Here is a 21,476-nt window from a genome sequence, read left to right as displayed (position 1 = left end):
TGGACGTGTGACTGGCTGGAAGTGCCAATGTTCGCGATGCGCAGCTTCCGGGCCCGGCTATGACATCACCGGCTCTTGCGCAACTTCCCCCCAGGCTGACCCCCGCTTCCCAAAACTCAAACAGTAACGATTCTCTGCCCAGCACGTTGATCCTAGAAACATCGCGACCGGGTTTGTTATACTCTCATACAGGTATGTCTCCACAATTCAGTACCATTACTCGCAGACTGCGCTGCGATGCCTGCGGGCGCGTGCTTTCGAGGCGCGTGAAGTAACAATGCTAATGGGTCATAGGTCTACAGAAACAGGAAAACAACTGAAGCCTCACCATGTAAGTCGGTTTACAACTCCTCTCCAACACTGTACCATGATGCGCATCGAACTATCTCCGTTTCTGCGACTTTCCGTTTCCGGTATCCAGGCGCATTCATACGAACGGGTCGATGTTTCCCTTGCATACCTCTGTGTATATGACTTTCGCGATCGCTGACCTTGGTGTTCTTTCCATAGGAATCGATCACTCTCAGTGCGCTCGAAGAAGAGCAGCAGCGGCAGTGGGGAGAAGTCCGCGCCCAAGCACCGCTTTACTATGGCTTCGCTCCGAGGTACTCAGCAGCCAGAACTTTCAAAGAGGCTGTTCAAGATCATCAAATCGGAGAACCATGCGATTGGTGCCTACGAAGCTGCGGCACGCGAACGGGTCGGCATTGCTCAGCAGCTCTCTGAATGGGGCGAGGCTACAGAAGACGAGACAATTTCGGAGGTCTCAGACAAGCTCGGAGTGCTGCTCGCAGAGATCGCAGAGCAAGAAGATATCTATGCGCAACAATTGGAGGAATATCGAGGTGTTTTGAAGCAGATTCGCAACACAGAGAGCTCGGTGCAGCCAAGTCGCGATCACAAAACTAAGGTGTGTCCTGCGGCTATAGTCAGCATACTTCATATTAACCAGATCACAGGTTTCGGATGAGATTGCGAAGCTGAAATACAAGGAACCTCAGAGTACTAAGATTCCCCAGCTCGAACAAGAGCTTGTCCGCGCAGAGGCTCAGAGCTTGGTCGCCGAAGCACAACTCACCAACATTGTACGTTGACCCAGAATTGACCTGTATCATCTGCTGACCGTTTTAGACTCGTCAGAAGTTCAAGGAGGCATACGACCACCACTTCGCAGCCACCATCGAACGTGCTGAGAAGCAGATCATCCTAGCCAAGCACGCTCGCCGTCTCTTGAACCTTGTCGATGATACGCCCATTGTACCTGGCGATGTACACCCTCCGTTCGCAGAGGCAGAAACAGCGCGTCAGGTCCTCAATGACGCTGAAGATGATCTTCGCCAGTACCGATTAGAGGTCGAGCCTATCCATTCAAGTGCAGGCAACCTCGGAGTGGGCGCAATGCCAGGCGCAGCAGCACCGGGAGTCGGACTAGGGGGGACAACTGGCACGCCGGGTCCCGAATCTACTACGTACGGGAGTACAGTACGAAGTGAGAGTCCTGTGGGCGAGCAGTATGACAAGGCGGGTTCCGCTCCTTACCCCTTGGAAGAGGCCGATAGAGTAGAGAGGCTAGAAAGGCAGCAGGAGGCTCCCAGACAGGAGGTTTCCAACGTGGCCTAAAGGGCAAAGGCTGTGACTTCTGGACAGCTTTCTGGGGACACTTCCTTTTGTCTACGTGTACTAATGATTTGATACATATCCTGATTATGTCTTTTCTTCTGTAGCAAGAGGTAATTTCGTAATGATACGTTTGCGCGAATGGTTTTAGTGGTGCCTAAAGTGATGCGACAAATTTTCTGGGCGAATGGAGCATACCATTCAGATGGGTGCCTGGAGGTGATGATGAATGTGTAGAAGAAGCCCTGGGCCGTGTATAAGGTCCCACCTAAACCTTAGAATTGTCCGTGCATATTTGGCGGGGACCTCTTAGCGCGGAATGTGCCGTTCCCCAAGAAGACACATCGAGCTCTACGTCGTATCTAAATTCACGCGCACGCCCGCCAACACCGCCAACCCCCCTACCACTACTTTCCACCTCTTCTACTCACAGTCCCCGCTCCCGTAGCCATGGCGGACCGCAAAAAGAGAGATCGCTACGCAGCAGGAACGGGTTACCAATTCGGCGCGAATACACCAGACGCCCAAGCTGGAGGAGTTCCCCCACCAGTAGTACCTGGCTATGGAGCTCAAACGCCTGCATACGGAGCAGCACCTTCTCCTGGATTCGGTGCCCCGGCTCAGGGCTACGGAGCGCCAGCACAGGGCTATGGTGCGCCAGCCCAAGGCTATGGACAGCCCATGCCTCAAGATCCGAATGCCCTCAACCAACAATTCGGGCAGATGAACCTAGGCCAAGGCCAAGCAGCTCCGCAAGTTCAGCAGCCCGTCGCGGCTACCCAGCAGAACCAACTCTTCCCCTCGGATCTCATTGCGCAGCCCTTCCACGTTTCGGAGCTATACAACCCTCCTCCTCCCATCAACCTACCGTCCAATGCCGCGGCCACGCCCTCCGAGTTCGCGAACGAATCGAGTAAATACCTTCGATGTACGCTCAACACCATCCCCACCAACCACTCGCTGCTCAAGAAGAGCAAGCTTCCTTTCGCCCTCATTATAAGCCCGTATGCGAGCTTGCACGACTCGGAGGACCCTGTGCCAGTAGTGCACGATCAGGTCATTAGCCGTTGTCGACGATGCCGCGCCTACATCAACCCCTTCGTTTCGTTCTTGGACCATGGACACAGGTGGAGGTGCAATATGTGCAACCTGACCAACGACGTTCCTCAGGCATTCGATTGGGACGCAGCACAGCAGAAGAGCGTGGACCGCTGGCAGAGACCCGAGCTCAACTATGCCGTGACCGAGTTCGTCGCGCCCCAGGAATACATGGTCCGCCCTCCACAGCCTTTATGCTACTACATCCTGCTGGATTGCACACAGAGTGCGGTTAACAGCGGATTGCTCGCTGTTGTCTCGAGGGTCATCAAGGAGTCGCTCGGTCGGATACCAAATGCAGACGGTCGGACACGCATCGGATTCATGGTAAGTAACGCGCGTAATGAAGGCAAATGGTGCGCAAGCTAACTATACAAAAGGCGGTCGACAATGGCTTGCATTTCTTTGGCATTCCTCCGGACAACAGCGAATCCAACGAACCCCAGCAGCTTGTAGTTTCCGACCTCGATGAGCCCTACCTTCCCATGCCTTCGGACCTCCTGGTCAGCCTTAGCCAATGCCGCAACAACATTGAGACGTTCCTTGACCGCCTTCCGACCATGTTCCAAAACACACACGTCCCTGGCTTCGCGCTGGGCTCAGCTCTCCGATCTGCACATAAGCTTATTTCCCCGCTCGGAGGAAAGTTGACTGTCATTGCCGCATCGCTACCCAATGTTGGCCATGCAGCATTGAGCCCTCGAGAAGACAAGTCGCTACTGGGCACCGGAAAGGAAGGCAGTTTGTTGCAGCCTGCGAATAACTGGTACAAGTCTTTCGCGGTAGAATGCTCCAAGAACCAGGTGTCCGTGGACATGTTCCTTTTCTCCTCGCAGTACCAAGATGTTGCGACGCTGAGCAACCTTCCACGATTCACTGCCGGTCAGACATACTTTTACCCTGGATGGAACGCTGCAAGACAAGAGGATGTCGTCAAGATTGCAACCGAGCTGGCTGACTATCTGTCTGCTGAGATCGGTCTAGAGGCTGTTCTCCGAGTACGCGCAACGACCGGATTGAGGATGTCTGCATTCTACGGAAACTTTTTCAACCGCTCGTCCGACCTCTGCGCCTTCCCAGCATACCCCAGAGATCAAGCTGTAGTGATTGAGGTCGCCATCGATGAAACAATCTCCAAGCCATTCGCCTGTCTCCAGGCTGCTGTGCTTCACACTACCTCGAGCGGTCAGCGCCGTATCAGAGTTCTGACTCTTGCTGTGCCTACGACTGAGAGCCTGGCATCAGTTTATGCGTCAGCAGACGCGCAAGCAATCACTACCTACTTCAGTCACAAGGCCGTTGAGCGAGCATTGTCGAGTGGTCTTGATGCAGCACGTGACGCGCTTCAGGCCAAGATCATCGAGATCCTGTCAACATACAGGAAAGAGTTGGCGGGCGGCAGCATGGGTGGTGGCGGGCTCCAACTTCCGCAAAACCTTCGCGCTCTCCCTATACTATTCTTGGGACTCATCAAGAACGTTGGTCTTCGCAAGAGCGCTCAGATCCCGAGTGATCTTCGTTCAGCAGCTCTTGACCTCCTTTCTACGCTGCCATTGCGACTACTCACGCAGTACATTTACCCGTCTTTCTACTCCCTCCATGACATGCCTGATGATGCTGGTGTTCCGGAACCCACCACTGGTCAAATCACAATGCCACCTGCACTGAACCTTTCCAGTGCAGCCATCGTGCCGTACGGTCTTTACCTCCTGGACGATGGTGTGAACCAGTTCCTGTAAGTACAAGCGCAGGTTCTTTGTTGGTACAGAGCTAACGTGACTAGATGGATTGGCCGAGACGCTGTTCCCGCGCTCCTGAACGATGTATTCGGTGTCGAAGACCGCACGCAATTGAAACAGGGCAAGGCGTCATTACCCCTCCTTGACAACGAATACTCCGAGCGAGTGCGAGCTGGTGAGTTGACGTTACTGATGATTTATACAGTTTAGAGTGCTAATACGATACAGTCGTTGAGAAATCGAGAGATCACAAGTCAAAGGGTGTAGGCTCAATTACCCTACCTACGCTGTACATTATCAAGGAAGACGGTGATCCAGCCCTCAAGCTATGGACACAGACACTACTCGTCGAAGACCGTGCGGATCAGGGAGAGAGCATCGTCCAATGGATCAGCAAACTCCGGGAAAAGGTATATCAATGAGTCAGCTGCCTGCCCGAAGAGAATACTGACGTTTCACCTAGGTTGTGCAGTAAGCACCGGATGGATGTGGGCACTTGTTCATTAGGCGGTGTGGATTGAGCGGGTTGATACCGAAGCATTGGCGTAAGATCCGAAGAAGAAATCAGCATTGCTTGGGCGGTGGGATGATGAATGGGAGTCGCACCAAGCGAATTCATGAACTATACAACAGCAATGTGATACCAGCTTCCATCTGTTTGTTCTTGGCCACCTCGGCCATGTTTATTGTACTACGTTTGTGCCTGTCATTGCTACACGGCGTCAGATGCATGGCGATGAAACGTCGTGCTAAGCTGTTGTGCGAGTACTGAAGAGGGGCCTGCTGTCAACGTGTACGCAAGACCGACTTTCACCGTGTGCATCTTGAGCTGCTAGACAATCGATAAGACTCTTACCTCGGTCTTCGCGCTTTGGCGCACGGGCTATCACACTGCTGGAGGCAGGCACAGGCACGTTCCGAGCGTTGACTCCACTATCGATAGCTTCGCGATGGGACGCGAGTAATGGCTCCCTCAACACCAACGCCACTGCTCGCGACAAATGCTTCCAGACATCTGGCTCGCCCGCTAACACAAGCCCGCATAGTTCGGTAAAGCTACTATTTTGAACATGTAGGCTTGCATACACCATGTGTTTCACCAATCCTCCAGCTGCCGCTGCAGGAAGGACGAGTGTTTTCTTTGTAGGCACGGCGCACGCTCCTCGTGTGGGTATGCGCCTAAGCAACGTGTCAATAGCGATTTTGCGTCTCGCCTAGGCACCGGAAGCGGAATCTTGAAGCACACAAGGGACAAAGTACGGTACAGACGACGCAAACGAGGCGCATTGCGCAGATGACCACGATATTCGCGATCCATGGTATCATCCCGCGTCTGTCCGCCAGATTCCACCGAATCATACATTGCTTGCCAGGAACTAGTCGGGCCACTGGGTCCTCCGCCTTTCTGTCAGCGCTTCCGAGCTATAAAGTGTGATGGCGACAAACTGTCACGCACCGCTCAAAGCCCAACGCCAGGCAACGCCAGGGGACACACTATCGTCTCTGACCGCCTCGTCCAACAGCCTCTGGCGCCCTTCGCGCGCTGCAAGACGCAAAATTTGAGTCGCTGAAGTCCGGCAGAATCACGGATGCTAGCCTTTCGCTTCGGCAAGGTACAAAGGTACAACACTTTTCTGTGGATCTGGTCGAGTCCCCTTGCATCGGCGCTCGCCCACGCTGCTAGCTTGCAGCGACTATCCGCGTCAACCAATTACTTGGGCATGGCACTGTCAGCTTCGCCAGGAGGCCGACGCCATGCTGGTCTGCTTATGGCTGTCTTCTTCCAAGCGCGCAACTTGTCTTGAGGGACTGGCCAAACGCGCCGGCGCGTCCATGGCATAGCCAGCCAACATGGTCCCGATCTATCTGATAACACGTGAAACGGCAGCGGGCGTTGGTAGGTGTTTCGTCATCAATATCCAGCGTGCTCAGGTCCCGGCCATAACGCACGACCTAGAGCAAATAGTCAGGTTCTTGACCCATCGCTGCAAGCATGTGCCATGACCGTTGTTTAGCAACCGGAAACAGGCAGTGCTGCCCAGTGCCCCGCCGCACGATATGATGCCATGTCCTGCAGCCAGGCCGATTGCTTGACGGCAGATGCGTGCTGCTCATCAGGGCTTGCAGACGTACTGTGGTCTGACAGGCGGACGAGCGTGCTCTGGGCTTCAGCTGCACCTCTTCATCATGTCTGGGTCGGCGGGCCAAGCATCGCTAATTCCAAGGATCTGCAGGCAAGATGTGCCTTCGTCGCAAAGTGGATCGGACTCTAACCCCAGCCTTCTGCCAGGCCGTCCGTCCAGGGCGCACGACAAAGCCGCTAAGATCCCGTCCTGTGCCTTACCAACCCCTCCTCGCATGCATTTGCGACGCAATCGCGAGTTCGTTCTAATCCCGCTCTCCTGCATCGACACCTGCTCCTCTGCCTTCACACCCGGGTCTTGCACAGTCTAGCTGCATCGCCACAAGAGCCGCATCCTGCCGCTCCTGCTCGAGCCCTTGTGCGCATCGAGTCTTGCGTCAAAGAGGGGCCAATCTCCCCGCCACCTGAGGCATCCCATCCCGCGCCTTATCATACCCAGCCCAAAGTCCGAGTATCCGTGGTTGCTCAACCCTCACCACTGGTGCACCTTTGGACGACCTCAACTTGACGATTTTACGACGCAACGATCGAATTTTACACGACCTCGTAGATTTTCTTTGACTTTGCTCGCTGGGCGCTGACTCCGGATGTTGTTGCAACGCCGCCCTCTATTCGTCATCATATCGTTTCAGCCTTCCCACATCCGCTCCAGGAAGGGACCACCCGCAGTATCACACTGATTGCGCCGCTCGAGGCAACCCGCCTGGGACCTGCGCCTGCATTAACTCTCCAGTTTTACATCACTGGCGCTACCAAAGCGAGCTCCGTCGTGCAGGTCGTAAGCTATACGCGCCTCGTCTCCGTGTAGGCCTGCGCAGCTCACTCAGCACGACACGGAACAAGAGGCGGCTATCGTTAGACTGCTGGTCACCGCCTCTCCCAACATGTCTACCTTCCAAGCAGTCAACACCACATTATCGGTCCCAGATGCGCCACAGGGCCGCCCGGGTGACGAGACGACGCCGACTACTCCTCGACCGAACAGCAGGTTCTTTGCTGAATCGAAAGCGACCGAAGAGATCCGTGCTGAAGATCCATCGGCTAAGACGCCCACACGCAACACCTTTGCGGGACTTGTTGGCCAGCGACCACTGCCTTCGTCGCCGTTTACACCTGGCCGCGAGCTGAGCGAGACACCTTCAGCTTCGAACAAGAGCGAACAGAGTAGAGAGGACTCGCATAGGCCAACAACTTCGGGACAGGATGTGCATATGGGTGATGGCGATGAAGATGAGAAGGATGGATCGGATAACGATAGCGTAACCAGCGATTCGAACCGGCCGTCTAAAAAGAAGAAGGGACAACGCTTCTTCTGCACGGACTTTCCGCCTTGCAATCTAAGCTTCACAAGGAGTGAGCATCTGGCGCGACACATTCGGTACGTCCGTCGTCATACGGCACGTTACATTGCTAACATACTGCAGTAAGCATACTGGGGAAAGACCCTTCCAATGTCACTGTTCCCGGCGATTCTCGCGGCTCGACAATCTCCGACAACATGCCCAAACAGTTCATGTCAACGAAGACATACCTTCGGAATCGCTAGCTGCGACAGGCACGAGGTTCCAAAGGCAGATCCGGACTGACAGAGTAAGACCACCCGGAAACCGATCTCGAGCGAACACACTAGGCAGTACAGGTGGTCACAGTAGGGGCCACAGCAGAAACCTCTCAGCTTCCAGCATAATCTCTACCGCCTCGACTATGAGTGTGGCGCCTTCTCCCGATATTCGGCGGAGGCCACCACCTTTGGCCATGGCTAGTGATGGCGGTGCTAGTGCTAGGGCTCGTTTGTCGCTCAACACAATGCAAGTGAATGCGTACGACCCACCGATGATGGGGAGCCCCGGACCGGTTGAATATGACACGCAATCCAACGCGCCTACAACGCCCACATCCGCTACCTTCTCGACAGTTACTGGTAGCCCTGCTCGCTTCGGGTCCACTATACAATCTCCCATTTCGTCTTCGTCAAGACCAGTCTCATGGGCCGGGCCACCTCTTCCAGGACGTCGAGAGTCCATCTCGTCTAGTGGTAATCCTTTCTCTGGCCCACCAGGACAGGGTCCACCTACGTATATCACACCTCTCCAGTCGACTGCCGCACCCGGCTACTCAGCACAAAGTAGCGCATATGCAAGCCCTACAGCATCTCAGTTTTCAGAGTCAAGGAGAGATTCAAACGCAGATGCGGACTGGAGGCGACGTACTTGGCATCCAGGAACTTACTCTGGCCACACTGGTCCTCGTCCAGCGACTAGTGGACTTGGATATCACCAGACTCCCGACGACTCCCGACCCCTCTACACCTCGATGCCCGCCGCTTCTCAGACTACGAGACTTCCCGGTATCGAGAGTTTCGACCATGCACCCCCTCCACTTCCGCTTCCTCGACGCCAGCCAAGTCCAATGCAAGTAGACGCCCCAGCTCGCCCACTTACATATCATGCGCCGATGGAGCACCCGCCTCACAGGGGTCATCATAAGCGAACTAGTATCTCTTGGGAGATTGACCGTCTTAACATTGCTGGCCCAAGTTCTCAGAGAGAACAATGGTCACAGCCATATCCTGGCAGTACCGGACGAGCGAATGCTACACGCCCTACGACAGCTCATGGATACTTTAGTCGGCAACCTTCTAACGTTCAGCCAATTCAGATCCCTTCCATTGGCGCTTCGCCAAGGACCTCGCAGGAACAGCCTACGACGCCCAGAAAGAACAAGCGCCAAGCCTGGTACAACGGACCTGTCAGTCAACCACAACGAGCTATGCAGAGAACGTCCCCTGAAGATTCTAGCAGTAGCGAAGGTGTTCCCACGCCAGGGACTATTTTTGAGCATCACCCTAGCATTGTAGGCAGCAATGGATACGTTGAAACGCCAGTCGTCGAAGATTACAAGTCGCAAGCATCAATCATGGAAAGGCCGCATCCATTACAATCGCAACCGCACCATTATCATAGCCACAGCCTCTCCAACTCGAGCTCAAGCTATCGTCCGCAACGAGAACGAGAACCCGAGCGGGGACCCGCTTTCGGTCATCCGCTACCGCAGCAGACCGCCAACACTGACATGAGACGCTTGGAAGCGCTTGTGGCCGTGGCCACTGGCGAGCAGCAAGCCGTGGAAAACCGTTAGGTCAGGTCAGCTGATCGCTTCCTCACCGCCTTTACATTACACATCGCCATCATCAATTTACGTCGAGTTTTTCAAAGCACGCCCACGATGTCACGACCTCAAAGAACAATAACGAATCCCCTATGATTTACGCAATGATACACATGTCTGGTGCTTTTATCCAGTTCCACATGACAATCTCTCTCGATCTTTTGCTTTGTTTCCCTTGCCCTTCACTTCAGAAATCGCCAACAACGGTGAGGGCTCTTGTTGTCGCCTTTTCATATGATACCAATCGGAGCTTCTGCTCGAACTTCCTTGGGATACCCCGATCCGGCATATGTCATTTTCCCTTTGTTTTCCCTTGTTTCGTCGTGCATTCGGCTTTTTTGCTGTCGTTAGGGATATACCAAACCGATCGTATCACAGCGGGAGTCTGGAGTTGTTTGTTAGGATCGCTTTCTATTTTTACATGACGACTCTCTATTAGGATATGCTGTCGTGCTGTTTCTGATGGGACGGGTCACTGACGATGAACATTGGTAATTGGTAGAAGCTGGGAGGGTCAATAGTTGTCCTTGGACATTCTTAACATGCTTGTATATGCTTTTCTCATACGATATTGCCTACATGTGGTTTATTGTGACCTGCTGCGGCAAACGCCCAGAGACAGGCGATTATGTTGTTGTGACATAGCAAAGTGAACTTTATTGCTGGATTTAACATCTCGGTCGGCGAGTACTACTTGCTTCGAAAGGTACATGTCCACCCTCACCGCAAGGACAACATATACCGGAAAGATCTACATACAGATACGGATGCTTCCTCCGATGCATGGAGTATCTGGAAAGAGCCTGACAGCCATATCCTGCTTCTTAGTGATTGTCTAACGAAGTGGCGTCATCACATGGTGTAGAGGTCTATTTCATCTACCGCTGCTAAGATCAAGACGCGCCTACGCTCACTTGAGGAACATACAATTCCCGACAAGTACTAGGTACCAGATTCGCATCACGCCAAAGAAAAAGGTCTCGCCGCTCCTCCAGCTACAACACATGCGCATCGAAATAGTCGGCCAACAGGAATATCGTTGCGTCGTCCCTGTCAAGTCGCTACTCTCCGGCGACGAGAGAGCGAAGCCAGAATTACTCATCGATCTCGACACATACAACCTTCGATTCGACCATTTTGCCAGCATCTTGATGAAGAATTTCGGCTTCACGATTGGCAACGAGACTAATCCATATGCATGTACCTAATCAGGTCTTCTTGATACGGAAAGCATCGGCGAAACAAGAGCTGATACACGAACGAATAGATAATAGAAGTTTGGTAACGCTAGTTGTTTAGATATACATATAGACATGTAGATAAACGCATGCATCTGTGGCATCTGTGACATCCTCGCTCTTCGACTAGTCCGCCATCAAGCCCTTCCTCTTCTTCTACTATGATGGCAACATCGTCTCGTCTCCAGAGAACTCCTGATCAGACATCCGATCGTCCATTGCCCTCTTCTTTGCAACCCGCTTACCCCGCTCTCCTCGCATCTTCGTCACCTTTGTCGTCTTCGCTGATGCCCTTAGTGACTAAATTCGTTCTCGTCCTTTATCCACGCCTCTGGCATGGATCGAACTGAACGTTACGCCATACGGACCGTACATTGCGACAGTAGACCTCATCCGCCAGAACATCTTACCAATTCTGCCCGTTGGAATTCCTACATCCTTAGCTACCCGCAAAAATCTGGCCCTGTCTGCATCGCTGAGAGACCGATAAGATTTCAAGTTGTGCCTAATGTTGTACCAAGATGAGATCATGGGGACCATCAACGCGGTTCTCAATGGCTGTTGGTTAGCGGTCTTCAGGAAAGACATATTGAAATGCCAGCCGAGTGAATAAAGGTGCACGTATTCCATGGAAGACAAATAAGCGGGTAGGAGCTCTTGGTCGCCAAGATATACCGAAACGATATCATACAAACACTCTTTAACAACTAGTAGCCTTAGAGTTGGCTTGTCATACAATTGCCCTCGATTTAGAGCGTAAGACTCAGGGTGATTAACAAAGAGAACGACCCTGTCAATGTTCCCGTCTTCGCGCTCTTCGATGATTGCGGCCATGGTCAGTGGGGATGTGCGTGGGCCTGGGCCCCAGACCACTTGGTGGTGTATGCCAGCGCATTGAAGGAACTTGTGGTACATCAAATGCGAGTTTTGACCCAAGGCAACAATTACTTTGGCTTTGGAAAGGCGGATCGCCTTCCAAGTATGCTCCGTTCAATGCTTGAGGAGATTGGGAGGCAGATAGCGGAATGGATCCTTGCTGGTATGTTGGCCGGGCCGCGACCTGGCGATGTCGCCGCGATGCATCCTGATTGGGACCCAATCTAGGATCGCCATCGATGGGCGTGTGTTAGTAGGCAGCGAGTGTCCAAATTTGCGGATTACTGCGTTCATCGACTGATTGGATGGGTCGTCGGTCGTCGCAACGTTGGGGTGGACAGTCGAATACGTTGCCGCTGTAGGATACGTGCCAACGATCAGCAAGGGGGAATCTAGGGTACCCGAACACTTCAGCCTCTTCTCTTTCGCCTGTAGCAACCAGGAAGGTGGGTTAGCGAGGATAGGCTCATCCTCAATTCCGTCATCCCACCATGCATCAACAACAGGGTCAATAGATGCCCAGCATGCAGGCGATATCTGCCTTGATGGTATAACATGTGGTACATGCTGTGCTTTTGAGACACTGTTCTTGAAGCGTCGAATGCGTGGATTATTGGGAGAAAGCTTAGGGAACATTGGGTGGACATCGTTGATCACATCATCTCGGCTTGCCTCAGCATTGAGAAGCTGTTCGCCTGGCACTCTACCGACAGTCTTGAGTAGCCTAGAATTTGCTAGGTCCTCTAGATAGTCGCTGTCGCCAGACTCTGCTAGGTGGTCGTCGCCGGCTTCGAGCGGGGCATGAGTGTCTGGGTGCTGGGCATCGGTACGTGAGTGCTGGCTATTGGTGTCTGATTGCTGGGCATCAGCAACCTGGAGTAGTGCCGAATCTGACAGGCCATCTAGATAATCGTCGCTGGCCTCAAGGTCATGAAGCTCCCAGCCGTTAATGTCTAGATGTCTGCATGTCCCCTCCTCATGTTCGTGGGTGAGAATAGAATGCATAATAGCCCTCTGCAACTCCGCGTCATCAGCAGAGCTTGGTGCGGAGAAGGCGCTACTGATCTTGGAGCTGATGTAGAAGCTAAAGGCGATTCCGCTGAGCGCGCTGCTGAGACCGCGGAGCGCGCGGCAGATATTGATGCTAATAGCGATACTGATACCGATGTCGGGGAGGCGGTTGAACGCTCTGGTGACATCGAAGCTGGTGTTGAAGCTACCATAGATGCTGCCAGTGACGTGGTTGAGATTGGCGGGACTGAAGCCGCGGCAGAGGTTGCAACTGGCGGCGCAGGTGATTCTGATGATAGCAGATATGGCGAAGGCATGCTGAGTATTGCGAAAAGGGGTCGCTCTTCTATTCTAGGATGCTTCTTTTCTTGCTTATGGTTGTTGTTGCCGTTGTCGTCGCGGATTCTCTAACACTTCCTGTTGGTGATGGTTCTGTAAGCTGGGAATATGTCGGAGTGTATGAACGGTATGTAGTTAAGTTAATCAGAAGAATGCGCCGCTGACTTATACCAGGAGAACGGTTATAATTTAAGTCCTAGAAGTCTACCTTGAAGTCTACCTTGAAATTCTGTGAACCTCGACTGTAATACTAATGTATGGCGCAGAGGACACGCGACACAGAGCTCTGCATGTATGGGTCACGCCTGTGAGTGCTTAACAACTCGGTTGTGGTTGAACTGTCTCATACAGTACGTTGTGTCCATCGTGGTGGGTGGCGGTCCAATGTTGTCGGGGCAACGATACCGTCCAGGGTAAGAGAGGACAAAGCGCGTTCTAGCGTATCATCCCACATGCAAACCCCGCGTACCCTGAGTTGGTATACACATCCGCTTCCGGCAACAACGACAGCAGGTACTGTACCTGTACTTCTGATACCCACCTTTTTCTTCTTCTTTGTTTGTGATACCCCCCACCCGGCGCCATGGGTTCCGACGACGTTGTCGACTTCGAGGTGATTGAAGGCCAGAAGGAAAACATCCAGAGCATCCCCAGCGGCCGCTCCGCCAAAGCGCTCGCGCAGCTATACACGCCACCATTGACTTCCGGCACTGGTCAGACCCTGTCTCCTTCGCAGATGCAGGATGCAAACAGCGCGGCCCGCCTCAAGTTCGAGAAGGAGCTCATGGCGATTGACGACTCGGACGACCCGTTAGATGTTTACGACCGCTATGTCAAGTGGACGCTCGACTCATACCCCTCCGCACAAAACACGCCTCAATCGCAACTCTGCCCACTGCTCGAGCGCGCAACCAAAGCCTTCCAATCCTCGCCGCAGTACAAGAACGACGCCCGCTACCTCAAGCTGTGGCTGCACTACATCCATCTCTTCTCAGATGCGCCGCGGGAGACATTCGCATACCTTGCGCGACACAACATCGGCGAGAACCTTGCGCTGTTCTACGAAGAATTCGCCGCCTGGCTAGAAGGCGCGGGTCGTTTCACACAAGCAGAGGAGATATACAACTTGGGCATTGACCGTGAGGCCCGTCCAGTCGAGCGCCTGATTCGCAAGTACGGGGAATTCCAGCATCGTCTCGAGAACCGCTCACAAGAGGTTCCTGAGCCTTCAAGCCCCGCACTCCCTGCCGTTCGTCCAGCCCTCGCCGCTAAGATGGACCCCTTTGCGCATGCATCACCGAGTGCGCCGAGCCCACAACCACAAAGTCAGCCTAAGGCCGCTGGAGGCGCTTCTCGCTCCGGGAAGGCGAAGCTTGCCATCTTTTCAGATGGTGACGATGCCGCAAGGCCTGGCTCGACTGGTAGCATGGAAGGATGGGATAGCATTGGATCGCTCGCAGACCGCAAGAAGGAGAACGCAACGGAGGCGCGGCCTTGGGCTGGTGAGACTCTGAAGGTCGGAAAGAAGAACACGGGCGTGCCAAAGATGTCAATTTTCAAGGATGAGGTGAGTTGATCTGCCTACATCAGCCCCTTCATATATTTACGATCACAGGACTAATTGGTGGGCGTTTGCCATACATGTATTCAGACCAAATCAAATCCCCATGACGAAAATGTCAGCCCCCATCCATTGCGTGAACATCAGCAAGCGGTCAATCCAAGGACAGGCAGGCTTGAGGTAGTCTTTGTAGATTTGGAGCAGGTTTACCCTAACCATGAGGACCCCATGTCAGAGGAATACTCATTTGAAGAACTTCGAGCTAAATACAGGGGGTGGATGGACCACGATTGGGATGCTATCCGCCGCAAAGAGCAGAAGCAGGCAAGGAAAGCAGCTGAGGAGGCAGAAGCTGCTGCAAGACCAAAGCCAAAGGCCGCGCCTCTAGCGCCCAAACAGGATTACGAACAGCCCCCTAAGCCCAAGACCGTGCCCCTGAAAGGCAGCGTTGACGATGATATGAACAACGACGAAAATGCGCCGCCTTCACAGGCAGATGTAGACAAGGCACGGGCTGCTAAGAAGGCGAGACGAGAGGAGCGTGCCAACAGGACTAGAAAAATCAAGGTCATGGAGGTCAAGGAAGTTCGCGGAGAGACTCAGACAAGTGAGTGTTTGATTGGATATAAGACTTTCACTTGTGTACTTACATATCATAGTCCAAGCCAATCTGGATTCTCCAGCGAAGCCTAAAATCCGGCGAAAGAAGACAGGCCCGGAGACCACAATGACTCTCCACACCAAGGAAGCAATGGACGAGATCTACGACATATTCAACGAACCACTCAAGAATGCCGATGAGAACACTTCAGAGAATCAGAGCGGTGACGAGAGCAGCGGTGACGATGAGGACGACTACACGAGTGGTGCCGAAAGTACGGCAACCGGTCGCATATCGGGCGCTACAAGTGAATTCGGGGATGAGACAACCGCTGGAGATTTCACACTCGGCACCAGGGTACTGGATGTTGATGCCGAGGATGAAAGCGATTCCGACGCTTCAGACACCAAGAGTGCCTCTGCGTGGTCTGACTTTACCGAGAGCAAGCACGTGCCTAAAGATGGCCAAGAGGATGAATCAGATGATGAGTCTGAGCATTCTGATCATTCTCGGGATGATTCTTTTGACGAGGTGACACGCGCAGATGTCGATGCGGAACAGGAGCAGGAGTCTGATGTCGTCACTCCGACCTCGCCCTCAGCGCCCACATCGCTACCTACCCGCTTCGTTCCCGTTCCACCGGAGGACTACGTTCCAGCTATGCAGCCCTACCGAGACCCCGTTCAGGCAGCCAACAACCGTCTGCCATTCATGACACCCATCGTCGAGAAGACGGAGTCATCCTTGGGCATCGCCACTGCTTATGCAAACAAGGACTACTTTACTGCCGCGACTAAGACACCATCACGGTCAAAAGGTACCACTGACATCCTTGAAGACGACGATGATGATGATACTTGCGGTAGCGCCTTCTCAGATATCTTGAGTCAAGTTATTGATGGGTCAGGGAAAGTTGCGAAGCTTGCCCTGACAGAATCGAAACCAGTACCCAAAGAGCCCGTCGCCGAACCGCAACGAAAACCGTTGGCTGCGAAAGAGGTTGCGCCAAAGCCATCAAAGCCCAACGGCCCCATCATCCAGGACGCACAGTGCAATCCGGTTGACGAGAACATCCGCAAGGTCATCCTACAAGAAATCCAGCCACCACTCGATAGCTACGATGGCTACTACGCAGACACAGAGGAGAGCTATGGAAAGGGAGCCGACATCCGCAAGTACACCAAGGCTCTGAAATCGGGTAAGGGCGCGAACGACAAGACGGCCAATCTTACAGTCTGCCCCACCTTGAAATTCCCCACCACTCAGCGGACATACGCCGTCAAACGCGAGCTCGGGAAAGGTGCTTTTGCTCCAGTGTACCTTGTTGAGAGTCGAGATCCCGAGGACGACGACGATGAAAACAAACCTTCGCAGATGGGCAAAGGCGAATTCGGCCTGAAGCGCAAAAATCTGGAAGCTATCAAAATGGAAGATCCACCAACGCCGTGGGAATTTTACATCATGCGACAGGCCAAGCGACGACTGGGTGTATCTCGAGCGGCTGATTCGATTGTTCACGCGTACGAAATGCACGTCTTCAAAGACGAATGCTACCTCGTCGAGGAATTTAGAGACCAGGGAACCCTGCTCGATCTCGTGAACTTGTCCAGGGGAGACAATGGCGTCATGGATGAGCAGCTAGCCATGTTCTTTACTATCGAGCTATTCCGCACAGTCGAGGCGCTTCACTCAAAGGGAGTAATCCACGGCGATCTGAAAAGCGACAACATCCTCGTCCGGTTCGACGCGTTACAAAAAGATGAGCACTGGGATTCCGAATACAAGCGCGATGGGCGGGACGGCTGGTCCGCCAAGGGCGTCTCGCTGATCGACTTTGGCCGCGGTATCGATATGAAGGCTTTCAAACCAGACGTTCAATTCATCGCAGACTGGCCCACGACAGAAGCCGATTGCGCGGAAATGCGCGAACTACGTCCGTGGACCTACCAGATCGACTACCACGGTCTCGCAGGGATTGTGCATAATCTACTTTTTGGTTAGTCCTGGCTGTACAAAGTGCATTTGAGACATATACTGACTTCGTACCTCTACCTCTGCAGGCAAATACATTTCTACGATCGCCGAACGTGGCGCGACTCTCGGTGCTGGGGCTACCAAGACGTACAAGATTAAGGAGAGTTTGAAACGATACTGGCAGACAGATATCTGGCACTCATGCCTTGATTTACTATTGAATCCGCTCATGCATCTTGAGGGTGAAGAAGGGAGGAAGATGCCGGTGCTCAAGGGTATGAAAGAGGTGAGGGAGAAGATGGAGGAGTATCTCGAGAGCAGCTGCGAGAAGGGTGTTGGTCTGAAGACGCTTATCAGACGCATGGAGGATGCAGTGAAGAAGAGATGACATGGCTCGTTCGTGTACTCCTTTTTATAATGTTTGGAGTTTTGGAGGTTTTTTACTGTAGGGTTTGGATAGATGATACCACTGGGAATGACGAATGGATTTGAAATATTTGCTTGTACATTCACCTCATTCAATGAAAAGGCTAAAAATCTCTAGAAGTCTACGTCGACTTCGGATTCTGTTACCTTTGGCTTTTGTATTGATGACGGCGGCGCATCTAGTGCACCGCCACAGCGAAGGTGGCACCTAGTGGGGTAACTGCCCGTTGTCCGTGCGTAGGTGCCTTGAGCTCGCGGACGCGGAGAGCTATGTCACCTCCGCCTCGACAAACAACATTTAATTGCAACACACCTCTGTCTTCGCTATTCAACCCAATACCTCCATTCGGGTTAGGATATCTACTGGAACCGATCCAACTTACTGCACTGGGAATACGCAGGCAATAGCGATACGATACCCCTCCCTACATCGCCGCCTCCGCCTTGCATACGTGCTCAAACCACGACATCCCTCCACACCGACGCGACAATGTCGGCCGAACTCACCTCTATACTACTGTCGTTCCAGCCGGACAGCCCGGACCTCGTAAAAAGGCGCGAATATGATTCAAAGGCTCGATCATTTGTCACGCAACTGAATAATATTCCATCGTCACAATGGTCCAAGGGCGCAAATACGAACCAAGACATTCTTTCGGTAAGGTAAGCTTGTGGTAACAACCTGGAAACCGCTAACTCTATAGATACTCAACCCCGCCGTAAACTCAATAGCATACGCCTTTGCTCTCCGCCACCGCATCACCGCTATCCTCGAGAAGAGAAACGTACCAGATACACTGCAGCCCGGTGGTGCATTGTGGAATCAGCTAGTGCTCTTCCTAGAGACTGCAGACCCTGTACAGCTACGATACGTTGGGAAGGAGTGGAGACATCTTGTCGAGCAGACCGAGGCGATTGCGCGGGCATGCGATTCGGTACGTCCAACACAACGGTATTCGCTAGTATGAGATGCTGACTACTACAGGCAAGCCTAGCTATTGCGCCGATACGGTCAGCTATGGCTCGACTCGATCCATCCACGGGCACCTTTACCTCAGTACACCTGTCCTTCATACGTCTTTGCATGGAGACGCGATCATACGCCGCGGCCGAACCAATTCTCGACAACTATATCCACAGTATTCCCCAGAAGATTGCCAACGTTGTCCGTGACGGCCTTGAATACTCAGTACCATGTGCGGACGTCGCGAGCAGCGGGGAATACATACATCAGAACTCTGGACATTCAGACAAGGTGTCGCTGACGGATATAGAAGAGTACTATGTTCTAGGTGCCCAGGCATACCTGGGCCTTCGGCAATTCAAGAAGGCGCAACAATTTCTGGAGCACGTGCTGGTTATACCTACGGCCAAAACAGCGAACGGCTTGATGTTGGAGGCATACAAGAAGTGGGTGTTGGTGAGCTGTCTTGTAGAGGGAAAGGTATGTCACAGCTGAACAGTATATCCCGGGACACGCTGACATGCGCAGGTGGGCACTTGCCCACGGACCTCGAACGGAAGCGCGATCAAGGATGTCAAAGCTGCGTCGAAAGCCTACGAAGCCCTGGCGGACGCATATGAGGAGCTGGACAACATGTCGAAGCTGAAGGCTCAGGTGCAAGCTGGTAGTGAGGTCTGGGCAGAGGTATGGTCATGATGCACTGCAAAACATCCAACGTTTGTTTCATAAACACTAACAAGACGCGTAGGACGGCAATGCTGGTCTCGTCAACGAACTCATCAGCAGCCAGACACGGGCCTACGTTTCGCGGCTGTCACGGACGTACTCGGCAATTCCAGTCTCAAACATTGCGCACCACCTGGGGGCACCGGCGGACGAGATCGCTCGATACATTGACACATTGATCAAGGATGGGCACTTGAACGCACGGCTAGAGGAGACGGACAAGGCGAATGCGGGGATCGTACTACGTTTCTTCTTGGACCCAACGCAAGGACCTTTGGCCAAGAGCGAGAAGCAGCAACAACAAGCGCTGTTTGAGCAGACGCGCCGTACCAACATACTCGCCGACCAAGTCAAGGACGCCGACTACCGGATGACGCTCACCAAAGAGTACGTGGAGAACCAGAAGCGGCTGAACAAGAGGCAGACCAACAACGGCGACGCCATGGATACGGCATGGGATGACGGCCTCGAAGCTGAGGAGGACATGATGACAGATTTGCACTGAAGATGAGTCGCGATGGTAGACGCATAGCAAAGGTGGATTACAAGTTCACTACATGGAAGTGGAAGACCGGAGAGACGGCGACTAGTGCTGATGAAGTTGAGCGTTTGGCAGGGTTGAGCATGATCGATGTCCATGACGCGATAACGGTAATGCATGAAACGAGAGATGGCGGTCCCCAAACAGCAGATATGATCAGGGACGGACCATGACGGCTGGCAAAGCAGCCTATAGAAGGCTGCGGGGAGGCGAAAACGCTGACGGGCGGTCCTAATACAGACAGCAAGGTATCTGTAGTGAGAAGGACCGGGAAAAGAAATCATGAAGCCACCAATGTGCCACGTGTTGAGTTGCTACGTGATGCAGACTTGCTTGTTGGCGATGCTTTTCGTGTCAGAAAGGGCGGAAGTGGAGCGCGAATTTGTAAGTTTAGGCATGTGTCAGTATCAGTCGATTATCGTATACGCGATACGACCGCGCTGCTGGGACCCGTGTGTTTGATAGCAAGGCGCGACATGGGCCTTTGGAGCGCGTGGCAAACGGACCGAATTGGCGAATTGTGATGTTCGGGCGTCGGGCTGCCATGAGCGCAGGCGACGCGAACGCGTTGGGTTTGCAGTAGGAGTCAGTTTTCACACGTCGCGGTGAGGGAACAATGCCATTGCGAGACATGGACTTTTCGGCATCGAATTCGGGAGGATTGTGCAGGCGCCGACGGGATTGAGCATTGGAGGTTTGTTTTTGTTGCAATGGGAAACGGAAGTGGAGATGTGCATGGAGAACGGGGAACGGGGAAGAAGCATGATATGGACTAAGGGAGACTAGAAGAGAGAGGGACGTAGCGATCGCCGATGGCTGTTGAGATCTCACAGATGAGAGGGTCATGGAGCAGATGCATAGTTCTGCGGCAAGTCAGGAACCCGGGTGTTGTGCTATGGAGAGGTGTGTGTAGAGCATGCCGAAGACTGGGCATCCATCAAGCGCAGCCACAGGGCCTAGCTGCTAGTCTGTTCCTGCAGCAGAGGCCAGGGTCCAACTGGGAAGACCATCTGAAACGTACTGTCTGGGAGGGTAGTATGCAATGGATTCCTCAGGCAGCCCGACGAGGCCGCGCGCAGGAGACATGAAGCCGAGGCGGGACGTCTAGGGCCCCTAAAGCAGAGGAGCTAGAGCAGAGGGATTTGCGTGCTGCAGCAGCGTCGTGGGCTCAGTTGGTGTTCGTCCGGGCACTGGCTAGCACGATAGCAGAGGCAGCCGGGTCGGCCGGGCAGGACATCTGGACAGGGGTAGCGACCCTCTGGCCTAAGCCGGGTTTGGAAGACCCCTGGGTGGCTTTGCGGGTTGCGACTTGGCGGCTTGCTGCTCTCCACAGGGCGGCTGCTCGTCCAAGTACGACATATTCGAGATAGACAGCACATTGCACCACAGCTCGCGAGCACACCGTCCGCCGCCACGCCCCGTTGCACCATCGCCGCCCGCCTGAGCGCGTTCCT

General features: G+C 53.5%; 6 protein-coding genes across 6 annotated transcripts; 5 read left to right on the top strand and 1 right to left on the bottom strand.

Annotated features, from left to right (window-relative positions):
- The first annotated feature begins 107 nt into the window (after positions 1–107).
- Positions 108–1,847, top strand: BKA58DRAFT_390790 (Eisosome component PIL1-domain-containing protein). Its single transcript, XM_046170859.1, has 5 exons — positions 108–192; positions 295–331; positions 511–910; positions 960–1,085; positions 1,132–1,847. Coding segments are annotated over exons 2-5 (1,017 nt in total). The 5' UTR covers positions 108–192; positions 295–329; the 3' UTR covers positions 1,621–1,847.
- A 110-nt stretch (positions 1,848–1,957) lies between these two features.
- On the top strand, positions 1,958–5,267 carry BKA58DRAFT_390787 (uncharacterized protein). Its single transcript, XM_046170858.1, has 5 exons — positions 1,958–3,042; positions 3,096–4,450; positions 4,499–4,629; positions 4,683–4,864; positions 4,918–5,267. Exons 1-5 carry the CDS (start codon positions 2,068–2,070, stop codon positions 4,927–4,929), a joined length of 2,655 nt encoding a protein of 884 aa, XP_046021720.1. The 5' UTR covers positions 1,958–2,067; the 3' UTR covers positions 4,930–5,267.
- A 2,214-nt stretch (positions 5,268–7,481) lies between these two features.
- On the top strand, positions 7,482–9,735 carry BKA58DRAFT_442853 (uncharacterized protein; the record flags this gene model as incomplete). The annotated part of the gene is made up of 2 exons (XM_046173938.1): positions 7,482–7,975; positions 8,022–9,735. The coding sequence occupies 2 exons, from the start codon at positions 7,482–7,484 to the stop codon at positions 9,733–9,735; spliced, it is 2,208 nt and encodes a 735-aa protein (XP_046021719.1).
- Positions 9,736–11,993: 2,258 nt separating this feature from the next.
- BKA58DRAFT_404590 (uncharacterized protein) lies at positions 11,994–13,207 on the bottom strand (the record flags this gene model as incomplete). Its single annotated transcript, XM_046171851.1, has 2 exons — positions 11,994–12,944; positions 13,100–13,207. 2 exons carry the CDS (start codon positions 13,205–13,207, stop codon positions 11,994–11,996), a joined length of 1,059 nt encoding a protein of 352 aa, XP_046021718.1.
- Positions 13,208–13,696: 489 nt separating this feature from the next.
- BKA58DRAFT_471971 (Mad3/BUB1 homology region 1-domain-containing protein) lies at positions 13,697–17,938 on the top strand. Its single transcript, XM_046175256.1, has 4 exons — positions 13,697–14,796; positions 14,881–15,397; positions 15,450–17,387; positions 17,452–17,938. The coding sequence occupies exons 1-4, from the start codon at positions 13,813–13,815 to the stop codon at positions 17,751–17,753; spliced, it is 3,741 nt and encodes a 1,246-aa protein (XP_046021717.1). The 5' UTR covers positions 13,697–13,812; the 3' UTR covers positions 17,754–17,938.
- A 343-nt stretch (positions 17,939–18,281) lies between these two features.
- BKA58DRAFT_322522 (uncharacterized protein) lies at positions 18,282–19,986 on the top strand (the record flags this gene model as incomplete). The annotated part of the gene is made up of 5 exons (XM_046167853.1): positions 18,282–18,449; positions 18,496–18,726; positions 18,777–19,235; positions 19,284–19,439; positions 19,504–19,986. 5 exons carry the CDS (start codon positions 18,282–18,284, stop codon positions 19,984–19,986), a joined length of 1,497 nt encoding a protein of 498 aa, XP_046021716.1.
- Between the last annotated feature and the right edge of the window lie 1,490 nt (positions 19,987–21,476).

Source organism: Alternaria rosae (genome assembly GCF_020736505.1).
Source record: "Alternaria rosae strain MPI-PUGE-AT-0040 chromosome Unknown BKA58scaffold_9, whole genome shotgun sequence".
NCBI classification, from domain to species: Eukaryota; Fungi; Ascomycota; class Dothideomycetes; order Pleosporales; family Pleosporaceae; genus Alternaria; species Alternaria rosae.
Note: the sequence above shows the minus strand (reverse complement) of the source record. Positions and strands in the feature narration are given on the sequence as shown.